At 63.7% G+C, this 21,682-nt stretch overlaps 1 protein-coding gene across 1 annotated transcript in view; it reads left to right on the plus strand.

The window, feature by feature from the left end:
- Positions 1 to 20,122, plus strand: part of FAM222A (family with sequence similarity 222 member A) — a 36,955-nt gene extending 16,833 nt beyond the window's left edge. The window contains exons 2-3 of the mRNA XM_075435032.1: positions 1,062 to 1,191; positions 17,714 to 20,122. Coding sequence (XP_075291147.1) covers positions 1,110 to 1,191; positions 17,714 to 18,924 — 1,293 coding nt within the window. The 5' untranslated portion in view covers positions 1,062 to 1,109 and the 3' untranslated portion in view covers positions 18,925 to 20,122. The remainder of the gene's footprint in view (positions 1 to 1,061; positions 1,192 to 17,713) is intronic.
- Positions 20,123 to 21,682: the final 1,560 nt, after the last annotated feature.

Raw genomic sequence — 21,682 nt, forward strand, 5'->3', positions numbered from 1 at the left:
CCTCGCACCTTTCGCTATCACATCTCTCCCTCGCCCCCAGTTTGCAGCGCGGGGGGGATGCGGCGAGACCCCCCCCAGCCCACACTGACCCCCCCTGCGCGGGTCCCACCACTGGCCGTGTGGCCTGGAGCCGGGGACCCCCCTGCCCCGGCGATGGGGGGCACGGGGCGGTGGCCGTCGTCGGTGCGCGCGCGGTGGCTGCGAAGGCGGCTTCGCACGGTGGACGTCGGGGCCGGGGGAGCGAGGAGACCCCGGGGTGCAGCACGGGGAGCACCCATCTGTGCCGCGCTGCCCGGCGAGCGGTGGTCTGGGCGCCAGGGTGAGCGGGAAACGCGGCGTCTGGCGGCGGGGACGGCGCGGTTCCCCCGCGACGGAGCCCGTGGAGTGACGTGCCCGGCCGCCACGCCGAGCTGCGACGCTGGAGGTGGGCACCGCTGCCTGCTTCGCCGCGGCCCCTGCCCACGTCTCCGTGCCCTCTCCGAGCGGGAACGTCGCTCCCCGCGCCAGCCGGAGCGGTGGGAGGGTGTCAGCAGCGACCGGCTGTAATTCACGCCCTCGGCGGCGGCTCGTGAAGGATGTACAATTAACGGAGCGGCGGCGGCGATGACTTTGGCCTGACCCCTCCAGCTTTTGTCGAGCAGATTTTGATGCCAGCTGGGAGCTGGCGACGGATCCCAGGACCCCGAGCAGCAGGAGTTTTAACCCAGCCGCGGCCGGCGGGGTCACGCTCTGCCGGGAGGCGACGGCTGGCACGCCGGCCGAGCGGGCTGGCGCTGCCGGAGGGATGCCGCAGCTCGGCCCCGTTCCCGGCAGGAAGGACGGAAAGCGTCGCCGCGAGCACGAATCGCCCCACGGAGACCTTCGTGTTTGTTTTATACGCGCTCACGTTTATTTAAAGCTGTCTTTATATCTCTCCAAGGGAGCGAAGGGCCGCGAGCAGCGCACCCGGAGCTCGCTGCCTCCCGCTTCCTGCGCCCGGGGAGCGGCTGGGTGGGCGAGAGGGTGGTGGGCGTTGGGGCGGGCAGGTCCCCTCTCCTGAGCCGCGTCTCTTCTCTCGGCAGGGCGCGGGGCGGCGGCGAGGCGGTGTGGCCCGCCGGGACGCCCGGACCATGCTGGCCTGCCTGCAGAGGACCCAGAACCCCCCAGCCCAGCACCTCGCCTGCCCCACCAAGGCGCTGGAGCCCCGCAAGTGTAAGTGCCCGGGGTGGGGGGGCGGACAGGGACTCGTGCGCCCGCTTTGATGCTGCTCCTCGTATTGAAAAAGACATTTATTTAACCAATAATTAAAAAGAGCAGGAGAAGTGGGGAGGAAGCAGGGGGGAGGAAGGAGACGAGATAAGCAAATTAAATTGGGTTGCTCTGGTTGATAAGTCGAACTCCAGAAAGCGTCGCGGAGCTGTCTGGGAAGCGCGGCGGTGGAGGATGCTGCCGTTGCCTCTCCGCGGCCCCCAAAACCTCCCCGGCCCTTCCCCCCCTAATTGCTTTCCCCGTTTTGCTGCAGCTCGCCTTCCCGGGAGCTGGCCTTTCAGATAAGCTGTAAACTGGTTACATTAAAATGGGATCCAAAAGGTCACTCCAGCAAAGCACCTGTCTCTCCCAGCCTTTGTCTCTCAATCCAAACCATGATTAAATGTATATTTAATGAGCCTGCTTTAGGCGGGCGTGTTTGACCTCCCCGGCTGGGAAAGGCGCATTAAGATTCTCGAGTGATGAATGTGTGTTTTAAAGAGGGGAGTGGATATTTTTCTGCTGGTCTCAGTTGGATTTTTAAACATTGCCGGCAGAAGACAAATCAGCTGCTAAAGCTCTGCTTGTTAGGCTGCGGCAGCCCCCGGGAATTTGTTTAATGAGCTGTATTTTCCCGGAGATGGGGTTTTTCCCCCCCTACCCGGGCACCCCGACGCAGCCGAGTGAGGCGGGCGTGGGGTCCGGGCGATGCTTGGCCACCCTAGGGACCCCCGGCATCGCTCCGGCGGGGCTTGGGTGACGCTGGCAGCCGGCAGCGTTATTTTCTGGGTGAACCCCCCCCAAATGCTCCAGCGCAGCATCGCTGCGGGGACCAGACCACCCAGGCCAGTGTGATGGGTGCCCGGCACGTCCCAGCATCGCAAGCGGGATGTGTGTGTGCGTCTGCAGCCGGGTGGGCTCGGTGCCCCCCGCCCCCAAGCACCCATCGGGTGTCAGCTCTCGGGGGGTCTCAGCGAGCTCGCAAAGCGCGTGGACCCCCGCCCGCTTGCGCTGCGTCGGAGCTGGCGGTGCCGCTGGGGTCTCCGTCTTATTAGCGTCGGGAAGGGAAGCGGATGTCGCCGTTGTAAAATTATTCCTAATCCGTCACGCCTGAGCAGCGGCGCGGGGCTGGTGCGAGGGTCCGGCTCCCAGCACGCCGCGTTGCCGCCGGCTCATTAGCTCACCGTGCCCGCGCGGTCCGAGACCCCTGGGTGGGCTGAGCCCGGCAGGGTTTTCCGGAGATGCGGCCGTGGCTCCGAGCCGGGACCGCCGCAGCCCGTGGGGATGCTGGGGAGCAGCACCCCGGGGACAGGACCCAGGACCAGCCAGCAGTGTGCCCTGGCTGCCAAGAAAGCCAACGGGATCCTGGGGTGCATCAAGAAGAGTGTGGCCAGCAGGACGAGGGAGGTTCTCCTTCCCCTCTACACTGCCCTGGTGAGGCCCCATCTGGAGTACTGTGTCCAGTGCTGGGCTCCCCAGTTCAAGAAAGATGAGGAGCTACTGGAGAGAGTCCAGCGGAGGGCTGCGAGGATGAGGAGGGGACTGGAGCATCTCCCCTACGAGGAGAGGTTGAGGGAGCTGGGCTTGTTCAGCCTGGAGAAGAGAAGGCTGCGAGGGGACCTTATAAATGCCTACAAATATCTGAAGGGTGGGTGTCAGGAGGATGGGGCCAAGCTCTTTTCAGTGGTGCCCAGCGACAGGACAAGGGGCAACGGGCACAAACTGGGGCACAGGAAGTTCCGTCTGAACATGAGGAAGAACTTCTTCCCTCTGAGGGTGACAGAGCCCTGGCCCAGGCTGCCCAGGGAGGCTGTGGAGTCTCCTTCTCTGGAGATATTCCAGCCCCGCCTGGACAAGGTCCTGTGCAGCCTGCTGTGGGTGACCCTGCTTCGGCAGGGGGGTTGGACTGGGTGACCCACAGAGGTCCCTTCCAACCCCTACTATTCTGTGATTCTGTGACCACCATCCCCAGGGAGGGGGGTTGGTGCTCCCCAGCGTTTCCCACCCCGCCAGAGATGATGCTGAAATAAGGGGATGTGGGGAGCGGGAGCCCGTACACGGCGCTGCCCTGCGGCAAGGAGAGCCGCTCTTGGGTGCAGCCACCCGCGTCCCCGGAGGGTCCCAGCTCCGGGGTGCTGCGGGGTCCCTGAGCTGCGCCGGTGGGAGCGGGGCTGGGTCGCAGAGGTCTGACCCCACGCTGGACCCTGGCAGGCGCGGAGGGGCCGAGGCACCGGGGTTTTTTGGCACCGGCTGCCGCCAGCCAGGTCACTTTAACCAAAGTTTAGCTGCCCGTACGTTTCCGTTTCCGCTCGTTGCGGGCGACGCCACACGCGTCTCGCTCCTCTCTGTCCCCTGCCAGGGCGAGTTACACGGCAGGTGACACCCAGGGCCACGCGTCTGGTTCCGATGACGATGTTCCCTGCTTTATTTACGGCCCCGGCGGTGAGCGCGGTGCGGAGGGGCCGGCGAGGCGGCGTGCGGGGCCGAGCCTCCCGCTGCCCAAACGCCCGCGTTGGTCATGGGCCGAGAGAGCGCTCTCTAAAAACGAGGCACAATTTAGAAGTGCCTCCGATTACTTAATTTGCTCCTGAGTATCTCAGTAATTATCTTTATGGGTCTGATTTCTGTCCTCTGGCATTGTTTCCGTCGATATTAAATGAGTCTGGCTCGCGGCGCGTTGGCCGTCTGGCCCGGCACCACGGTGAAATCCTATTACCCTGCCCGCTCCGCTGATTAATTTTTGTATTAATTTCACGTAAAAGGTGAGCTGACGAATTCCCCTGCCCGTGCCGGGGGCTGACGGCCCCGGTGCCTTCGCCCCCCACCCCGGGTCCTGCCCCGTGGCTCTCCTGCCGATCGCCATCGCTGGGCTCGGTGCGTCCCACGAAACGCGTCCCGCCGAGCGCCGGCGGTGGCTTTGCCGCGCTCACCATTGCCGGCTCACGGCCGGAAACCCGGAGGCTGCACGGCGGGCGCCGGCGTGGGGTGCCGGAGGGTGCCCGGAGCCCTGCCAGCCCTGCCCACCTCCAGCCAAGCAGCGGGAGCTGGCGGAGAAGCAGCGTCCTCAGGAAAATCTCACGTCCAATTAACTCCAGCAGCCTGGTCTCTTTTGATTTTATTCCGCGCGCGTTACAGGAATCCTGAGCTTTATTTAAATTATAAATCAAATAATACCGCTCTCGGCTTGGCCAAACTCTGTGCTGCTCCTGCTCTCCGCAGCTTAGCGGTGGCTCATATTTAATTAAATGTTCGTTTCTATGTGCCCCGCTCTGCCTCGTGCCGGGGGTCCCGGCGCCCTCGGCCCCCACCGCGACGGCGATGGAGACGGCTCTCGGCGGGGGCCTGAGCCCTCCCAGACCCCGGCGGGGTTATTAACGCGCTAACGAGAGGGGATGGCCGGGGCTCCCGGGGCAGGGAGCGCGGGGACCCGGCGGCAGGGTCACCCACGCCTCTCCCCGCGCGCCCGCGGGGCCGCTCATCAGCGATAAAGCCGTTTAATTGCGTAGGGGATGAAGCCCTGTTTAATGGCTTCTCGTTACCCAATTCTACTTACTCCAAGGGCATTTTCATTAAAGGAGCTGCAGCCAGGCTCTGCTTTTGTACACACCCATAAAATATCATTTTAATTTCATGAGGGGTTACACATGAGTGAAATAAGATTAATTCTTTCATTTTCAGTTTCTGGAAGGGACCGGTTAATGATGGGTCCGTGTATTTATATAATGCCATAAAGAGGAGTTCAATTAACCGCCGTGCCCAAAATGTGCTGTTGACTTGCACTTTCCCTGCCAGGAAACGCTGCAAAAACACTTTTCGATCGGTCACGTGCAGGGTGGGAGATGGATGGGCGAGGGGGGGGGGGCAGCCTCTCCGGTGGGACCACCTCCCGCCAGGGTGGGCTTTGCCCGTAACGCCCCGGCACGCGGCGAGGGTCTCGTTCGGCTCCAAACTTCCCAGGATGGGACCGGTGCCGGGCGCTGGCGGGGCTGCGGCGCTGGGGATGGGGCACCCGCTCCCTGCAGCCTGCGCCGGGGTGCCCACCCTGCTCCCCTCGGCGGGGACGGGGCGTGTGGGCACCAGCAGCCGCGCTTGGCACGCAAAGCCCGTGTCTGAAAATTAATCAAAGGCTAATTGATTGCTGATGATGGAGCGGAGGGGCTGGGCTGGGCTGTGGTGGGCTCGCTCCCGGCCCCGGGGTCCCCGCGGCAGCTGCGTGGTGGCATCAGGGGGGGCATCGGGGCTGCTTTGGAGCAGCGCGGGGAATCGGGAGGGCGGCGTTGGGACAGCACTGGGGTGGCACTGGGGCAGCATGGGGACGGCGTTAGGGTGGCGCGGGGGTTGTGTTGGGGTGGCACTGGGTGGCACTGGGGAGGTGTTGGGTCGTGTATGGGTGGCGTCAGGGCAGTGCTGGGGTGGCACTGGGCAGCACTGGGGCGGTGTTGGGTGATGTACGGGTGACATCGGGGCAGTGCTGGGGTGGCACTGGGCAGCACTGGGGAGGTGTTGGGTGACGTAAGGGTGGCATCGGGGCAGTGCTGGGGTGGCAGTGGGCAGCACTGGGGCAGTGTTGGGTGACGTACGGGTGGCATCGGGGCAGTGCTGGGATGGCACTGGGCAGCACTGGGGTGGTGCTGGGTCGTGTATGGGTGGCGTCAGGGCAGTGCTGGGGTGGCACTGGGCAGCACTGGGGCAGTTTTGGGTGACGTATGGGTGGCATCGGGGCAGTGATGGGGTGGCACTGGGCAGCACTGGGGAGGTGTTGGGGACGTACGGGTGGCATCGGGGCAGTGCTGGGATGGCACTGGGCAGCACTGGGGTGGTGCTGGGTCGTGTATGGGTGGCGTCAGGGCAGTGCTGGGGTGGCACTGGGCAGCACTGGGGTGGTGCTGGGTCATGTATGGGTGGCATCGGGGCTGTGCTGGGGTGGCGCTGGGCAGCACTGGGGCAGTTGGGTGACGTAGGGGTGGCATCGGGGCTGTGCTGGGGTGGCACTGGGCAGCACTGGGGCGGTGTTGGGTGACGTACGGGTGGCATCGGGGCAGTGCTGGGGTGGCACTGGGCAGCACTGGGGCGGTGTTGGGTGATGTATGGGTGGCATCGGGGCTGTGCTGGGGTGGCACTGGGCAGCACTGGGGTGGCACTGGGCAGCACTGGGGTGGTGTTGGGTGATGTATGGGTGGCATCGGGGCAGTGCTGGGGTGGCACTGGGCAGCACTGGGGCAGTGCTGGGGTGGCACTGGGCAGCACTGGGGCGGTGTTGGGTGACGTATGGGTGGCATCGGGGCAGTGCTGGGGTGGCACTGGGCAGCACTGGGGCCGTGTTGGGTGACGTACGGGTGGCATCGGGGCAGTGCTGGGATGGCACTGGGCAGCACTGGGGTGGTGCTGGGTCGTGTATGGGTGGCGTCAGGGCAGTGCTGGGGTGGCACTGGGCAGCACTGGGGTGGTGCTGGGTCATGTATGGGTGGCATCGGGGCTGTGCTGGGGTGGCACTGGGCAGCACTGGGGCAGTTGGGTGACGTAGGGGTGGCATCGGGGCTGTGCTGGGGTGGCACTGGGCAGCACTGGGGCAGTTGGGTGACGTACGGGTGGCATCGGGGCTGTGCTGGGGTGGCACTGGGCAGCACTGGGGCAGTTGGGTGACGTACGGGTGGCATCGGGGCTGTGCTGGGGTGGCACTGGGCAGCACTGGGGCAGTTGGGTGACGTAGGGGTGGCATCGGGGCTGTGCTGGGGTGGCACTGGGCAGCACTGGGGCAGTTTTGGGTGACGTATGGGTGGCATCGGGGCAGTGATGGGGTGGCACTGGGCAGCACTGGGGAGGTGTTGGGGACGTACGGGTGGCATCGGGGCAGTGCTGGGATGGCACTGGGCAGCACTGGGGTGGTGCTGGGTCGTGTATGGGTGGCGTCAGGGCAGTGCTGGGGTGGCACTGGGCAGCACTGGGGTGGTGCTGGGTCGTGTATGGGTGGCATCGGGGCTGTGCTGGGGTGGCGCTGGGCAGCACTGGGGTGGTGTTGGGTGACGTAGGGGTGGCATCGGGGCTGTGCTGGGGTGGCACTGGGCAGCACTGGGGCAGTTGGGTGACGTAGGGGTGGCATCGGGGCTGTGCTGGGGTGGCACTGGGCAGCACTGGGGTGGTGCTGGGTCGTGTATGGGTGGCGTCAGGGCAGTGCTGGGGTGGCACTGGGCAGCACTGGGGCAGTTTTGGGTGACGTATGGGTGGCATCGGGGCAGTGATGGGGTGGCACTGGGCAGCACTGGGGAGGTGTTGGGGACGTACGGGTGGCATCGGGGCAGTGCTGGGATGGCACTGGGCAGCACTGGGGTGGTGCTGGGTCGTGTATGGGTGGCGTCAGGGCAGTGCTGGGGTGGCACTGGGCAGCACTGGGGTGGTGCTGGGTCATGTATGGGTGGCATCGGGGCTGTGCTGGGGTGGCGCTGGGCAGCACTGGGGTGGTGTTGGGTGACGTAGGGGTGGCATCGGGGCTGTGCTGGGGTGGCACTGGGCAGCACTGGGGTGGTGCTGGGGTGGCACTGGGGCGATGTTGGGTGACGTACGGGTGGCATCGGGGCAGTGCTGGGGTGGCACTGGGCAGCACTGGGGCGGTGTTGGGTGATGTGTGGGTGGCATCAGGGCAGTGCTGGGGTGGCACTGGGCAGCACTGGGGCAGTGCTGGGGTGGCACTGGGCAGCACTGGGGCGGTGTTGGGTGACGTACGGGTGGCATCGGGGCAGTGATGGGGATGGCATTGAGACAGCGACAGGGTGGCACTGGGATGACGCCGGGACGGTGTCGGGACGCCATCGGGGTGGCAGCAGTGGGGTGGCACCGGGGCACCCTCCCGCCTGGCGCCGCCGGCCTCTGCCGCGCCGGCGGACGCGGTGGCACGGCGGCGCGCGGCGGTAATACCTCGCGGAGGAGACAAATGGGAAGTGACACGTGTGCGTGTAGACGGGTATTTGCGGTGACGCTTTGACTGCAGATAATAAAGTGCTCGCCCTGAGGTGATCCAATTCCGCAGCCGCCTCGGCAGAGCGGGGAAGAGGGGGGAGAAGAAAAGGGAGGAAGAAAAAGGCCCTTCTGAAATGACACGTCAGCCTAAAAAGGCAGCGCGTGAAGGGATGGATATCGGGGGACGGCGCAGCCCGGCGCTTCCCGTTGTGCTTTGTCACCAATTTTGTTGTCTTTGCCGATCCCGGCTGCGGCGCGGGGTTCGCCGCCGGCGTTGGTTCAGACGGATTCCTCCCGCCGTCATTTCGGTGTCGTTGGTTTTCATTTAAGCCCCCGAAGCTGGGGACCGTTTGCCTCGGCTCCTCGCGCCGAGGATGCTCTGCTGGGGGGTGCTTTCGTCCTGGCGCCGCGCTGGGGACCCGGGGACCGGTTGGGGACGGGGGCACGGGGGGTCCTGCAATGGGGGGGCCTTGCAGGGGGATGCAGCCTTTCCGGGGGGGCTCGGGGTGCCGGTCCCTGGCAGGGGACCGCTTCCGCCACGGTGGCTTCTGCGCCACCCATCCTGGGGACACCGTCACCATGGAAACAACCGCACTTCCCGGGTGGGAGAACCGGTGACAGCAGCCCGGGCTGGCTGGTGCGGAGCAGGCGGTGTCGGGGGGGGGGGGGGCAATGCCAGCGGCCCCCTCTGCCCGGCTGCGCCCCGAAAGCGGCTCGGGGGGACGCGTGGGACCCGGGGGGACACGTGGGACCTGCGCCGGCTCCCACAGCCGCTCTCCCCGGGGCTGGGGGCCGCACACCCCTGTGCCCACCCGTGGGCTGCCCTGGGTCTGGGCAGGGTGGCATCCTCCGGTGAACCCCCAGCGCTGCCTGGGACCCCCGCTGGCTCCCGCAGCCGCTCTCCCCGGGGCTGGGGGCCACACACCCCCGTGCCCACCCGTGGGCTGCCCTGGGTCTGGGCAGGGTGGCATCCTCCGGTGAACCCCCAGCGCTGCCTGGGACCCCCGGAGATCTGCCCTGCCCGGGCTCCAGCACCCCGCTCCCGGCCCCCCGCTGCGCCCCGCGGGCAGGCTCAGCCCCCCGGCCCCATGGGGTGGGCAGGGGGTCCTGGGGGGCCGGGGCAGCCGGTTCCCACCCCGGCAGCTTCACCGCCTGGGGCTCGGACCCACGCTCCGAGGGCTTCATTAATTTGTTAAACGCACCAGGTTTTGTTTGTTTTTCCTCGAAGCGTTTTCCAAATATTGAAGGTTTCTTCCAAGTGTTTTGCAAATATTTAGGCTTGAGCTCTTCCAAAATCTGCTCCCAGTGTTGCAGGCAGGGAAAAAGGGGATTTCTGATGATTTCTGCGGCTTCAAAGGCGTCGGGCTCTCCTTGCTGCCATGGGAGCGGGGAGCCTGCTCCCGGTCCAGGGAGCGAGCGCTCGGCGCTTGCCGAGTTTAATTCATTCGCAGGCTGCGGCGCCATTATTTTTTAATAAGAGCCATCGGCACGCCGGTCACTGAGCTCGGGTCCCCAGCGTCTCCTCCCGCCCGCCGCCCTCGGCATCGCTCCCCTTCCCACCCCCTCCTGCCCCTGCGCAAATTAAAAATCCTGCCTAATTGCTGCCCTTTTTGCCCCACTGGCTCGGGGTGGGGGAGCAGAGCGGGAGCAAGACTCAGCGCTGGGAACGCCAGAGCTCGGCACTGGGAACGCCAGAGCTCGGCACTGGGAATGCCAGAGCTCAGCACTGGAAACACCAGAGCTCGGCGCTGGGAACACCAGAGCTTGGCACTGGGAACGCCAGAGCTTGGCACTGGGAACACCAGAGCTCGGCACTGGGAACACCAGAGCTCAGCGCTGGGAACACCAGAGCTTGGCACTGGGAACGCCAGAGCTCGGCACTGGGAATGCCAGAGCTCAGCACTGGAAACACCAGAGCTTGGCACTGGGAACACCAGAGCTTGGCACTGGGAACGCCAGAGCTTGGCACTGGGAACGCCAGAGCTTTCCTGTAAGAGAGGGAGGGAGGGTGAGGTCTGGCGGGGTGCTCGGGGCAGGCTGACCCCCCGAAATGCCCCTTCCCGGGGTGAAGGTGGCGGTGGGACCGGGTGATGCCGGGGTGGGCAGAGCGAACGGGGCTTCACGTTGTGGTTCGGGGAAGAAAACCACGGCCGAGCCCTCACGGCTGCCCGAGCAGCGGGCACGGCACCGGCCGAGCATCCCGGCAAACCCACCGGCACATCTCAGCCCATCCACGGCCGTGGCCGGGCGCAGGGCACCGCTGCCGGGACAGCCCCGCGCGGGGAGGAGGATCTGGCGTCGGCCCCGTCCCGCTGCTCCGAAGGCTCCGGTACCGACGGGACGGGTCCCTGGCACCGACGGGACGGATCCCCAGCACCGATGGGACGGGTCTCCGGTACCAACGGGACGGATCCCCAGCACCGACGGGTCGGATCCCTGGTACCGACGGGATGGATCCCTGGTACTGACGGGTCGGATCCCCAGTACCGACGGGTCGGATCCCTGGTACCGACGGGTCGGATCCCCAGTACCGACGGGTCGGATCCCCGGCACCGATGGGACGGATCCCCGGCACCGACGGGTCGGGTCCCCGGCACCAATGGGACAGATCCCCGGCACCGACGGGACGGATCCCCAGCACCGACGGGACAGATCCCCAGCACCGACGGGACGGGTCCCCGGCACCGACGGGTCAGATTCCCGGCACCAACGGGACAGGTCCCCGGCACCGACGGGTCAGATCCCCGGCACCGATGGGACGGATCCCCGGCACCGACAGGACGAATCCCCAGCACCGACGGGACAGATCCCCGGCACCGACGGGACAGGTCCCCGGTACCAACGGGACGGATCCCCGGTACCAACGGGACGGATCCCCGGCACCGACCGGACGGATCCCCGGCACCGACGGGTCGGATCCCCGGCACCGACGGGACGGGTCCCCGGCACCGACGGGTCAGATCCCCGGCACCGACGGGACGGATCCCCAGCGCCGCCGGGCAGCTCTCGCCACCTCCCCCTCCCGGGCTGGGGTTACCCCCGGGACCGGGGGGGTCCGGCTGCCCTTTGCGGTGGAGCAGCCGGGACGTGGCCGTCCCGCTGACTGCGGCATTGCCCGCAGTGGCTCTGCTCCCGTCTGAAAAAGGGGGGAAAATTGTTTTCTTTAGGGGAGGCGAGGAGGCGAGGTCCGGCCAGGCTCCAGGTAGCTTCCAGCCGCGGCGTGCCCTTCGGCAGCGGTGCAAAGATTCACTGCCGAGATGACTTCTTTCATTTGTTGGGAAAGATTTCAGTGCGTTCGATGTGTGAAAATAAGGTTTGTCCCATCTGATCTCGCGGAGGAGCGAAGGAATGGAGGCGAGGGGGGGAGGGAGCTGATCCTGCCTGACTGCGGTTCCGTGCCACGTGCTGCTGCCGCGTCCTCGCTCGCCCTGTCCCCGCTGAGCCCGCGCCCCGGGCTGCGGTGCCGCTGGCGCCGATCCCCAGGACGTGCTCCCCGCACACCCCGATGTCCCACTCGCTGTCCCCTCCAGAGCGGGGCGACCGCCCACGGAGCACAGCGTCTCCTGCCGCCCCACGGCCTGAAAATTAAAGCCGTACATTGCTGGTGCGTGAGCTCGCCCTTCTCCAGGGAGGAGGGGGCTCAGCCAGGGGTGCTGCTGCCGGCACCAGGCCGGGGGACACCCGGGGCAGCTGGGCTGCGGGAGCAGCGTGGGGCATCCTTCCTGGCACCGAGCATCCTTCCTGGTCATGAACATCCTGGCACTGAGCATCCTTCCCAGTGCTGAGCATCCTTCCTGGTACCGAGCATCCTTCCCAGTGCTGAGCATCCTTCCTGGTACCGAGCATCCTTCCCAGTGCTGAGCATCCTTCATGGTACCAAGAATCCTTCCCAGTGCTGAGCATCCTTCCTGGTACCAAGAGTCCTTCCCAGTGCTGAGCATCCTTCATGGTACCAAGAATCCTTCCCAGTGCTGAGCATCCTTCATGGTACCAAGAGTCCTTCCCAGTGCTGAGCATCCTTCCTGGTACCGAGCATCCTTCCCAGTGCTGAGCATCCTTCCTGGTACCGAGCATCCTTCCCAGTGCTGAGCATCCTTCATGGTACCAAGAATCCTTCCCAGTGCTGAGCATCCTTCCTGGTACCAAGAGTCCTTCCCAGTGCTGAGCATCCTTCATGGTACCAAGAATCCTTCCCAGTGCTGAGCATCCTTCATGGTACCAAGAGTCCTTCCCAGTGCTGAGCATCCTTCATGGTACCAAGAATCCTTCCCAGTGCTGAGCATCCTTCCTGGTACCAAGAATCCTTCCCAGTGCTGAGCATCCTTCCTGGTACCAAGAATCCTTCCCAGTGCTGAGCATCCTTCATGGTACCAAGAGTCCTTCCCAGTGCTGAGCATCCTTCATGGTACCAAGAATCCTTCCCAGTGCTGAGCATCCTTCCTGGTACCAAGAGTCCTTCCCAGTGCTGAGCATCCTTCATGGTACCAAGAATCCTTCCCAGTGCTGAGCATCCTTCATGGTACCGAGCATCCTTCCTGCCACCAAGCATCCTTCCTGGCACCAAGTATCCTTCCTGGTCATGAACATCCTTCCTAGCACTGAGCTTCCTTCCCAGTGCTGAGCATCCTTCCTGGTACCGAGCATCCTTCCCAGTGCTGAGCATCCTTCCCATTATCAAGCATCCTTCCAGGCAGTGAGCATCCTTCCCGGTCATGAACATCCTTCCTGGTACCAAGCATCCTTCTGGGTACCAAACATCCTTCCCAGTGCTGAGCATCCTTCCTGGTGCTGAGCATCCTTCCCGGTGCCGTTTTGATCTCACAACTGCTTTAACCGAGCCGACGCCGACTGCCGGAGCCCCGCCGCTGCCACTCCGGTGCCGTCACCGAGCTCCTCGGGTGCCTGACAGCTGAGCAGCCCAGACAGGTCTATTATTTCTACGGGGCCCGGCCCCTGCGGGCCTGCAATTTAGGTCTGCGCTATTAACCCTGCCTTGTTCTCCACTTTGTAACTGCTTTAGTGCCTTTAAAAGTGTACAGTTAAAATCAGGGTTAATTAGGGGCCCGGCAGCTGGGCTGCGCCGGCGCCCATTGTGTCCCAGCAGAGCCGGGGCCGGGGGTAATTGGAGACTGTTGTGGGTTTGTGCCAGCAGCCTCCTGCACGGCACAGGTCCTGGATCATCGGCCCCCGGCTGGCCTTGGTGCCTCCTGCTGTAAGGATGGCTGTGGTTAGCTTCCCTCCCCTCCTTGCACCCCGTCTTTCCTTCTTCCCCAGCCCTTGCGGGCTGTGGCTGCAGCCAGGCTCAGTGTGGAGGACCTGGGGGATGCCGGGGATGCCAGGGATCCTGGGGATACCAGGGATGCTGGAGATGTGGAGGATGCTGGGGATACCAGGGATCCTGGGGATACCAGGGATGCTGGGGATCCTGGGGATACCAGGTATCCTGGGGATACCAGGGATGCTGGAGATGCCAGGGATGCTGGGGATCCTGGGGATGCTGGGGATCCTGGGGATACCAGGGATGCTGGAGATACCAGGGATGCTGGGGATACCAGGGATCCTGGGGTACCAGGGATGCTGGGGACACGGGGGATGCCGGGGATACGGGGGATGCCAGGGGTGCTGAGGGTACCAGGGATGCTGGGGATATGGGGGATGCTGGGGATACAGGGGATACCAGGGATGCTGGGGGTACAGGGGATGCTGGGGATGCTGGGGATACCAGGGATGCTGGGGTACCAGGGATGCTGGGGATACAGGGGATACCAGGGATCCTGGGGATGCCAGGGATGCTGGGGATGCCAGGGATGCTGGGGGTACCAGGGATACAGGGATGCCAGGGATGCTGGGGATGCGGAGGATGCTGGGGATACCAGGGATGCTGGGGGTACGGGGGATGCTGGGGATGCCAGCAGCGGGTGTGCGTGCCAGGGGAGGCTTTTGGGGGGTTTCCCAGGGCACCCCCATGCCCGTCAGACACTTTGCACAGACTGGGCTGTGCCGGGCATGGCGGGACCGGAGGCCCCTGACCCATAAACTGAGATTTGTTCCGGATCGTGGCACCGGTGGGGTCCGGGATTTACATCTGTGGCTCGAGCTGGGTTCGGTGGCCAATTTGCTAAAGTAAAAAGTTGTTTAGCTGGAGGCATAATCTTATAAGCCTGTGCTGCCATTATAATGGCTTCTCGTTTCTGCCTGGCTTTCCAATAATGCTTGGAGCAGAAGCTCGGAGTAATATAAAAAGCCATCGGATTGTTACTGCGGGCGATGCATTTTCCATTTACAGTAATAAAATACTGAAGAAACAAAACAATTTAAAATTCCAATAAAATTCAAAACAAATCTTTGGCTGCTGAGCAGATTCAATTATTTAGCTGTTATTGAGTGCAGGCTGGAAAAATGGAGCAGGTCAGGGAGGGAGGGGGAGCCTGGAGCCGGGGCTGTGCCGGCCACATCCCGTGGGAACGCCAGCGAGGGAGGGAGAGAGCCGGGGCGGGGGGGGGACCTAATATATACTTACAAATATCTGCAGGGTGGGGGTCAGGAGGACGGGGCCAGACTCTTTCCAGTGGTGCCCAGCGACAGGACAAGGGCCAACGGGCACAAACTGAAGCAGAGGAAGCTCCAGCTGAAGATGAGGAAGAACTTCTTCCCTCTGAGGGTGACGGAGCCCTGGCCCAGGCTGCCCAGGGAGGCTGTGGAGTCTCCTTCTCTGGAGATATTCCAGACCCGCCTGGACAAGGTCCTCTACAGCCTGCTCTGGGTGACCCTGCTTGGGCAGGGGGTTTGACTGGGTGACCCCAGAGGTCCCTTCCAACCCTGACCAGTCTGGGATTCTGTGATTCTGGGAGCCGGTGAAGCATCTCCTGGGCGAAGCGGCTGCGGATGGGTGCCTGTCCCCTTGGTTTCGGGCGGGTGAGAGCCGGGGCCGCTCGTGGCGGTGAGCCCAGCTGAGCCTGCCCGCGTGTCGGCGGCTGGGGGTCCGCGGCGCATCCCACCACGGCGCCCGTGGTCGGGGTCTGTGAGGAGGGGGCAAAGCCGGCGGCGAGCGGCTGGTGCCAGGGCTGCCCACGCCTGACGGGTGACGGCGGTGGTTCGGGAGGGTTTGCGTCTCGCACTAATTACAGCCCGGTAGAAAGCAGTAATTACTGCGGAGAGGGGGAGCCGCGCAGCCGCCAGCACCGGGAGCCGCCGGGAAATCGGTCGCTCTGTAATTTTCCCAGCGGGGTGGGGGGGTTCGGTGCGTCACCCTGAGATGTGACAACACACCGAATGGGTGGCTTGTCACATCCAACCCAGCTGGGGCGAAGGGGCGGCCGCGGCGGCTCGGGGTCGTGGGTGGGATGCCCACGGCCCGGCTCGGCAGCCCTGCCCGTCCCGCGGCCGCGGGCAGCTCCGGGTGGGCTGCGCGGGGCCATCCCGAAAGCGTCACCCGCAGACCTGGTGCTTGGGGACGGGGCTCTGGTGACTGGAGCCGGGGAGCTGCGGTGCCCGTGGGCGACGCCGCCTCCCTCCCCCCACTAATGGCCCCTTTTTTTGATTATTTTTTGCTTGGAAAGGAGCGTTTCTGTGGAATGGGCTCATTAGGGATTCTGCGAGTGTCACCAGCTAATTAGTGTCATGTTAATTGAGTATTCACGATGCTGCCACCTCCAAGGACAGCGGTGCCGGCATGAAGGGGAATGCAGATGTGCGTGGCTCGTGGTGTTGGCAGGCCATGGCACTGGGCAGCGTGCCGTGCCATGCCGTGCCGTGCCGTGCCATGCCGTGCCATGCCATGCCATGCCGTGCCATGCCGTACCATACTGTGCCGTGCCGTGCCATGCCATGCCGTGCCATGCCGTGCGACTGGGCAGGCCGGGTCCCGCTCGCAGCCCCCTGCGCCCGTCGGCGTGCGGGGTGCCCGTGCCCAGTGACACCCAGTGCGCACACTCGCGTGCCCCGGTGCAGCTCGCTGGCGGCTCTGCAGCGTTACGGAGCCGCACGGTTGATGCCCCGGCCGACGCAGGGCTGGTGGCACGGCCAGGGACACCACCTGCCCACGAGCGTCCCGCCGTAGGGAGCTGCTGATGCCGTGCCTCCTGTCTCCGGCAGATACATTAAATCCTACTCAAAGGCCCTGGTTTTAATTGCCTTAATATACTCGTTAATAACAATGTCTATTTAAGACACCTGTAAAAAGCCCATAACATCAGCTTAATGGGAGGAGGAATGGCTGGGGAGCGCTCTGCGTTCTGCCCGTTAAATCACTGCTGCACCAACAGAGAGGATGGAGAGCGGCCACCGGCTGGCTCCTGCGTCTCCGCGGCCGTCACGCCGCGGCCCGAGGGGCGACGGGGAGTCCTGCAGCTGCCGGTGCCCCAACCTCCCCCCGAACCCCGGTTTTAGCGTCGTGCCCGGCTCCTCCAGGCGTGCCGGAGGGCAGGACGGAGACAGGCGTCGCAGACCAGTCTAACGACTTCGTTAGGCGTGCTGGACGCACCCCACGGCGCGGCTCTTCCGCGGAGACTTTGCCACGCAGCACGCGGCGGCAGCAGGAGCCGCTGGTCCCGGTGGCATCCGGAGCAAAGTCCTCCCCGGCGTCCCCACAGGGATGCTCGGCCCCTGCAGCCCCCTCTCGCCGGGCACCGGGGGGCTGCGCTGCCCGGGAGCCTCCAGAATTGCCTGGCAGTGGGTCCCTGGGAGGGCTGGGGCTCCTCGACGGGGGGGTACCAGCCCCAAACCCCCCCCCCCAAGTCTGACCATCTCTCCTGGCTCCAGGCATGCGCGGGGTCCGTGTCCCCAAGGTGCTGCAGCCGTCCCCGGGCAGGGTCGGGGGTTTCGGTAGCGACTCGGGAGCAAACGTCGTCCCCCGTGTGCGTGCATGCACGTGTGTATGTGTGTGTGGAGATTTTAAACACCTAATTTATTCCATCTATTAGATAGATTTTGTAGATTTAATCATTTTCACAGTTGGTGGCTCATTGGATACTCAAGATAAACTCCAAATGAAAGTATAATGGGTACGACAAATGAGTTTTCACACCAGAATGGCAGAAACTTGCTCGGGAAAGAGTTTGAAAGGAACAAAAATATATACATATATATAATTTTTTTTTCCTGCAGTGGCTTTTGCTGACTCCAGTAGGTTACCACAGTTAATTTCACCAGTTTTGTTCATCTGTAAAATTGCATAAAAGTGACATTTTTGTGCTCATTATAGGAACTGCTGATTTATGGCTGGTAAATGCAATGCTTTTCCATTTTTGGTGAGGTTCTCGTAGCAGCGCAAAGCACCCATGAAATTGCTTGTATAATGTAGTTTAAATCCAATCTCGGAGAAAGATTCCCCCGTTGGGTAAAGTGACATTTCCATTCTCCACACCGAGTTTATTTTAGGCCACTTAGAAGCGACTCCGTCAGCGGGAGGGGGCCGGCTGCCGCCCTGACCTGGTTTCTGCCGGCAGCGGGTGGGAGCCGGGGAGGGGGGCGGTGGGTGCCAGGGTCCCGGGTCCCGGCAGCGCCGGATTCACCCTGCGCTTTGCTCCCACAGGCGAGACAGCGGCACCCATGCATTCCCCGCGCTACCCCAGCCCCGCCGAGCTGGACGCCTACGCACAGAAGGTGGCCAACAGCCCGCTGACCATCAAGATCTTCCCCACCAACATCAGGGTCCCCCAGCACAAGCACCTTAACCGGACGGTCAACGGCTACGACACCACGGGCCAGCGCTACAGCCCCTACCCCCTGCACGCCGGCGGCTACCAGGGTCTCCTGGCCATCGTCAAAGCCTCCGGCAAGAGCGTGGTGAAGAACTCGGAGGGGAAGCGGACTAAGCTCTCGCCCGCCCAGGTGGGCATCGCTCCTTACCCCGCGTCAAGCACTTTAGCTCAAGGTCCCTCCTGCGCCGGGCAGCTGAGCTACCACGGCGGCCAGAAGCAGCTGGAGGGTCCCGTGCCCCCCAACGTGACGGTGGCAGCCTCCGTGCTGCCGCTGGCGGGCAGGAGCCTGGCCCTGCCGCCGTCCAACCTGCCCTCCATCCAGAGCATCATCTACCAGATCAATCAGCAGTGCCAGGCGCAGGGCGCGCAGCCGGGCTGCCCGGCCGTCGTGGCTGCCCACCCCAGCCCGGCCAAGCACGGCACCTTCCCCGGCACCGCCGCCTACGCCGGCGCCGTCCTGCCGGAGTGCCGCAAGGGTGCTGAGCTGGCGCTGGGCTCCAACCCGCCCGCGGCGCTGGGACCCAAGGCGGGCGTCTACCCCGAGGGCATGGACTACCTGGTGTGGCAGCAGAAGCAGCAGCCCCTGCGGATGTACAGCGGGGGGAGCGGCGGCGGGGGGGCCCTCAGCAAGTCCCCCGAGACGTGCGCGGGCGCCTCGCGTCCCTACGCGTTGGGCGGCGCGGCCGAGAGGGTCAGCTCGTCCCCCTTGAACTGCATGCACGGCAACTTCGCCGTGGGGCAGTACTTCGCCCCACCCTGGAACAGCATCCTGGTGACCCCCAACAGCGACTGTTACAACCCACCCGAGCTGGGGGCCGGACCCCGCGAGCTGGGGGTGCCCCCGGCCGAGGGGCTGCCCAGCAAGACCCTCTGCAATACCTCCATCCTCAGCAGCAGCCTCCAGTCCCTGGAGTATCTCATCAACGACATCCACCCGCCCTGCATCAAGGAGCAGATGCTGGGCAAGGGCTACGAGACCGTGTCCGTGCCAAGGCTCTTGGACCACCAGCACGCCCACATCCGCCTGCCCGTCTACAGATAAGGAACCGATGCTGCTTTTCCCAAACCCAGGGCCAGGACTTTGGCACCGGCCGCGCTCCCCTCCGGCGCCGCGCGGGTACCGGACCGTGGCAGCGAGGGGGACGGGGAGGGGGACACGGGGTCGGCTGCCCAAAGGGCTCCCGGGACACTGGCGTTTCACCGGGGTCCCCAGACTGGATGCGCCCGCAACGCGCTGGAAGCCGAGGACGAAGGACCGCTTGTCTATATAGCTCAGAAATCATTTTATCTCCACGAATGTGAACAGGGAATCGCTACGAGTTGCTGCTATCCAGGGAGAGGAGGCTCCGCTCGGCGCGCCGGAGCCGTGCGGGGCAGAGCCCCGTGCCGCGGCCGGCCGGGGGGCTCGCCGGCAGCCGGTGGGCGCGGCGGCCGCAGGGAGCTCACGCCTGACCTGTAGCTGAAGTCCGTAACTTGCACTGCTTTGATGAAAGCTAATAATTGGGGACAGTCTGGAGGCTATTTAAGAAAAACACTTGAAAACTTGAACAGATTTTTTTTTTTTTCTTTAATTTTCTTTTTTGTTTTTAGTTGACTAGGCTGTACATCTACTTGTTGGCTGCTACAGAGTCTCCTCCCGCCCCTCTTCCTCCTCCTCCTCCTCCCACCCGGCCCCATGTTGGCCACTGGCTCCTCTCCCCACTCAACCGGGAGGTTCGGTGCCCAGCGGGACCCCCCGGCCCCTCTCCCGTCCCTCGGCACCCCCGGGATCCCGCCCGGGTCTCACACTTCCCGGCTGTCGTTTCCCCCCCGTTACTGTCAGTTCTACCTTGGTTCTGCGTTAGAGGCACCTCGCTCCCCGGGTGCTCCATACCTCCTTTTTTCTCCTTATATTTTTTTTTCTTAAAAAAAACACCCCAGTTCCAAATTACTCATTATGGTCCGTTATTCACTATGTGTCATTCGGCGTTTAATAGATTTATTCATTTTAAAAAAGGCTCCGCACCACAAAATACAAAGTGTTTTGCTGTTTCACGGGAAGGCGACACAAACGCCCCGCTGCACCCCGAGGCGGCTGTGCTCGGCGGAGAGGTACTGTATCCCCGAAAGGCCTGTTCAAGCACTAAGTGCATTTACAAATCTCTGAGAATGTTTTTTTTTATATACGAAAATCGACCATTATATTCTACTGTGAGAAGTGCTGGCTGCACTATATTGTTTTAAAAATGAGAGAAAAACAAATGGAAAAAAAAAAAAAAAAAAAAAAAGAAAAAAAGAAACCAAACCACAAAACCCGCAAGCCGTGTCTCCGGATGGTGTTTTTCCCAAAGTAAAACCAGGATCTCGCTGGACGTGTGCTCTGGAGTCTCTTTGCTTCGCTGCGGGGCCCCCCCAAGAGCCGGGACCCCCTGCTCCCCACCTCCCCGGGGACCCCCTGAGGGCCGGGTGAGGGGTGCTGGGGGGGGGTCCGGCGAGGTCTGCAACCGAGCTCCTTGCTCCGATGGGAGGGTTCCCGGCGCAGGGGCCTGGCTTGGCGGGGGCAAAGCTTTATTATTCTTATTTTTGGCCACCGTGCTGCTCCCCCAGCCCTGCTGGGGATGGGGATGGGAACACAAGGGCTATGAGGATGAGGAGGGGACTGGAGCATCTCTCCTACGAGGAGAGGCTGAGGGAGCTGGGCTTGTTCAGCCTGGAGAAGAGAAGGCTGCGAGGGGACCTTAGAAATGCCTCTAAATATCTGCAGGGTGGGGGTCAGGAGGACGGGGCCAGACTCTTTGCAGTGGTGCCCAGCGACAGGACAAGGGGCAACGGGCACCAACTGAAGCAGAGGAAGCTCCAGCTGAAGATGAGGAAGAACTTCTTCCCTCTGAGGGTGACGGAGCCCTGGCCCAGGCTGCCCAGGGAGGCTGTGGAGTCTCCTTCTCTGGAGATATTCCAGCCCCGCCTGGCCACGGTGCTGTGCAGCCTGCTCTGGGTGACCCTGCTTGGGCAGGGGGTTGGGCTGGGTGACCCCAGAGGTCCCTGCCAACCCTGACCATTCTGTGATGATTCTGTGACACAAGGGAGGAGCACGGCTCCGTCTGCCCTCCTGCCATGACCACGGCACGCGTGGTTCAGCCGGACAGTCTCTGCCAACATTTCTGGGGTGCGGGAGGGGACCCCTCCATCGCCAGCAGCGAGCAGCGTGACAGCCGAGCCAGGGAACAAAGGGAAAGCGGGACAACAGGACATTGTCACAGAGGTTACCCTTATTGGGGGGGGGGAGGATGGCATCGCCCGCCTGCACGGCCAGATTAGACTGGCTTGGAGGAAAATACCCGCTGAGATCCTTGTCGTGAAGAAGATGCCACGAGGCTGCAGCACAGCGGTGCTTGAAGTGGTGATGTGGGGGGGGTCCGCTGCCCCAGGGCATGGGGGTCCCCTGGCCTTTGGGGGGGCTACCAAAGGGGGGAACCCTACCGAGGCCAGGGCTGCCTGGTGCAGGGAGCCTCGCCGGGGGCTTCGGGGGCCCCAGGAGAAACTTTGCCCCGTTACCGGTGCCCTCGGAGGGGGGTTCGTCAGCGCTGCCTCCATCATATTTCCCCCCATCGCCATAAATCGGGGCGAGCGGCTGGGAGCGACGGCGCGCTCCATCCTGCCGGTCTCAGAGTCATTACATTTCACTAGGAGGTGTGCGGGGGTTTTATTATCGAGCAGGTTCATCCTCCCCTCAGCCAGCTCCCTCCTGCAGGAGGATTTCGCTGCGCACGGGAGGGTTTCAGACGCGTAATGCAAAATAAATGGGCCCCTCCTCGGCGGGC

Source organism: Opisthocomus hoazin, chromosome 13 (assembly GCF_030867145.1).
Source record: "Opisthocomus hoazin isolate bOpiHoa1 chromosome 13, bOpiHoa1.hap1, whole genome shotgun sequence".
Lineage (NCBI taxonomy): Eukaryota > Metazoa > Chordata > Aves > Opisthocomiformes > Opisthocomidae > Opisthocomus > Opisthocomus hoazin.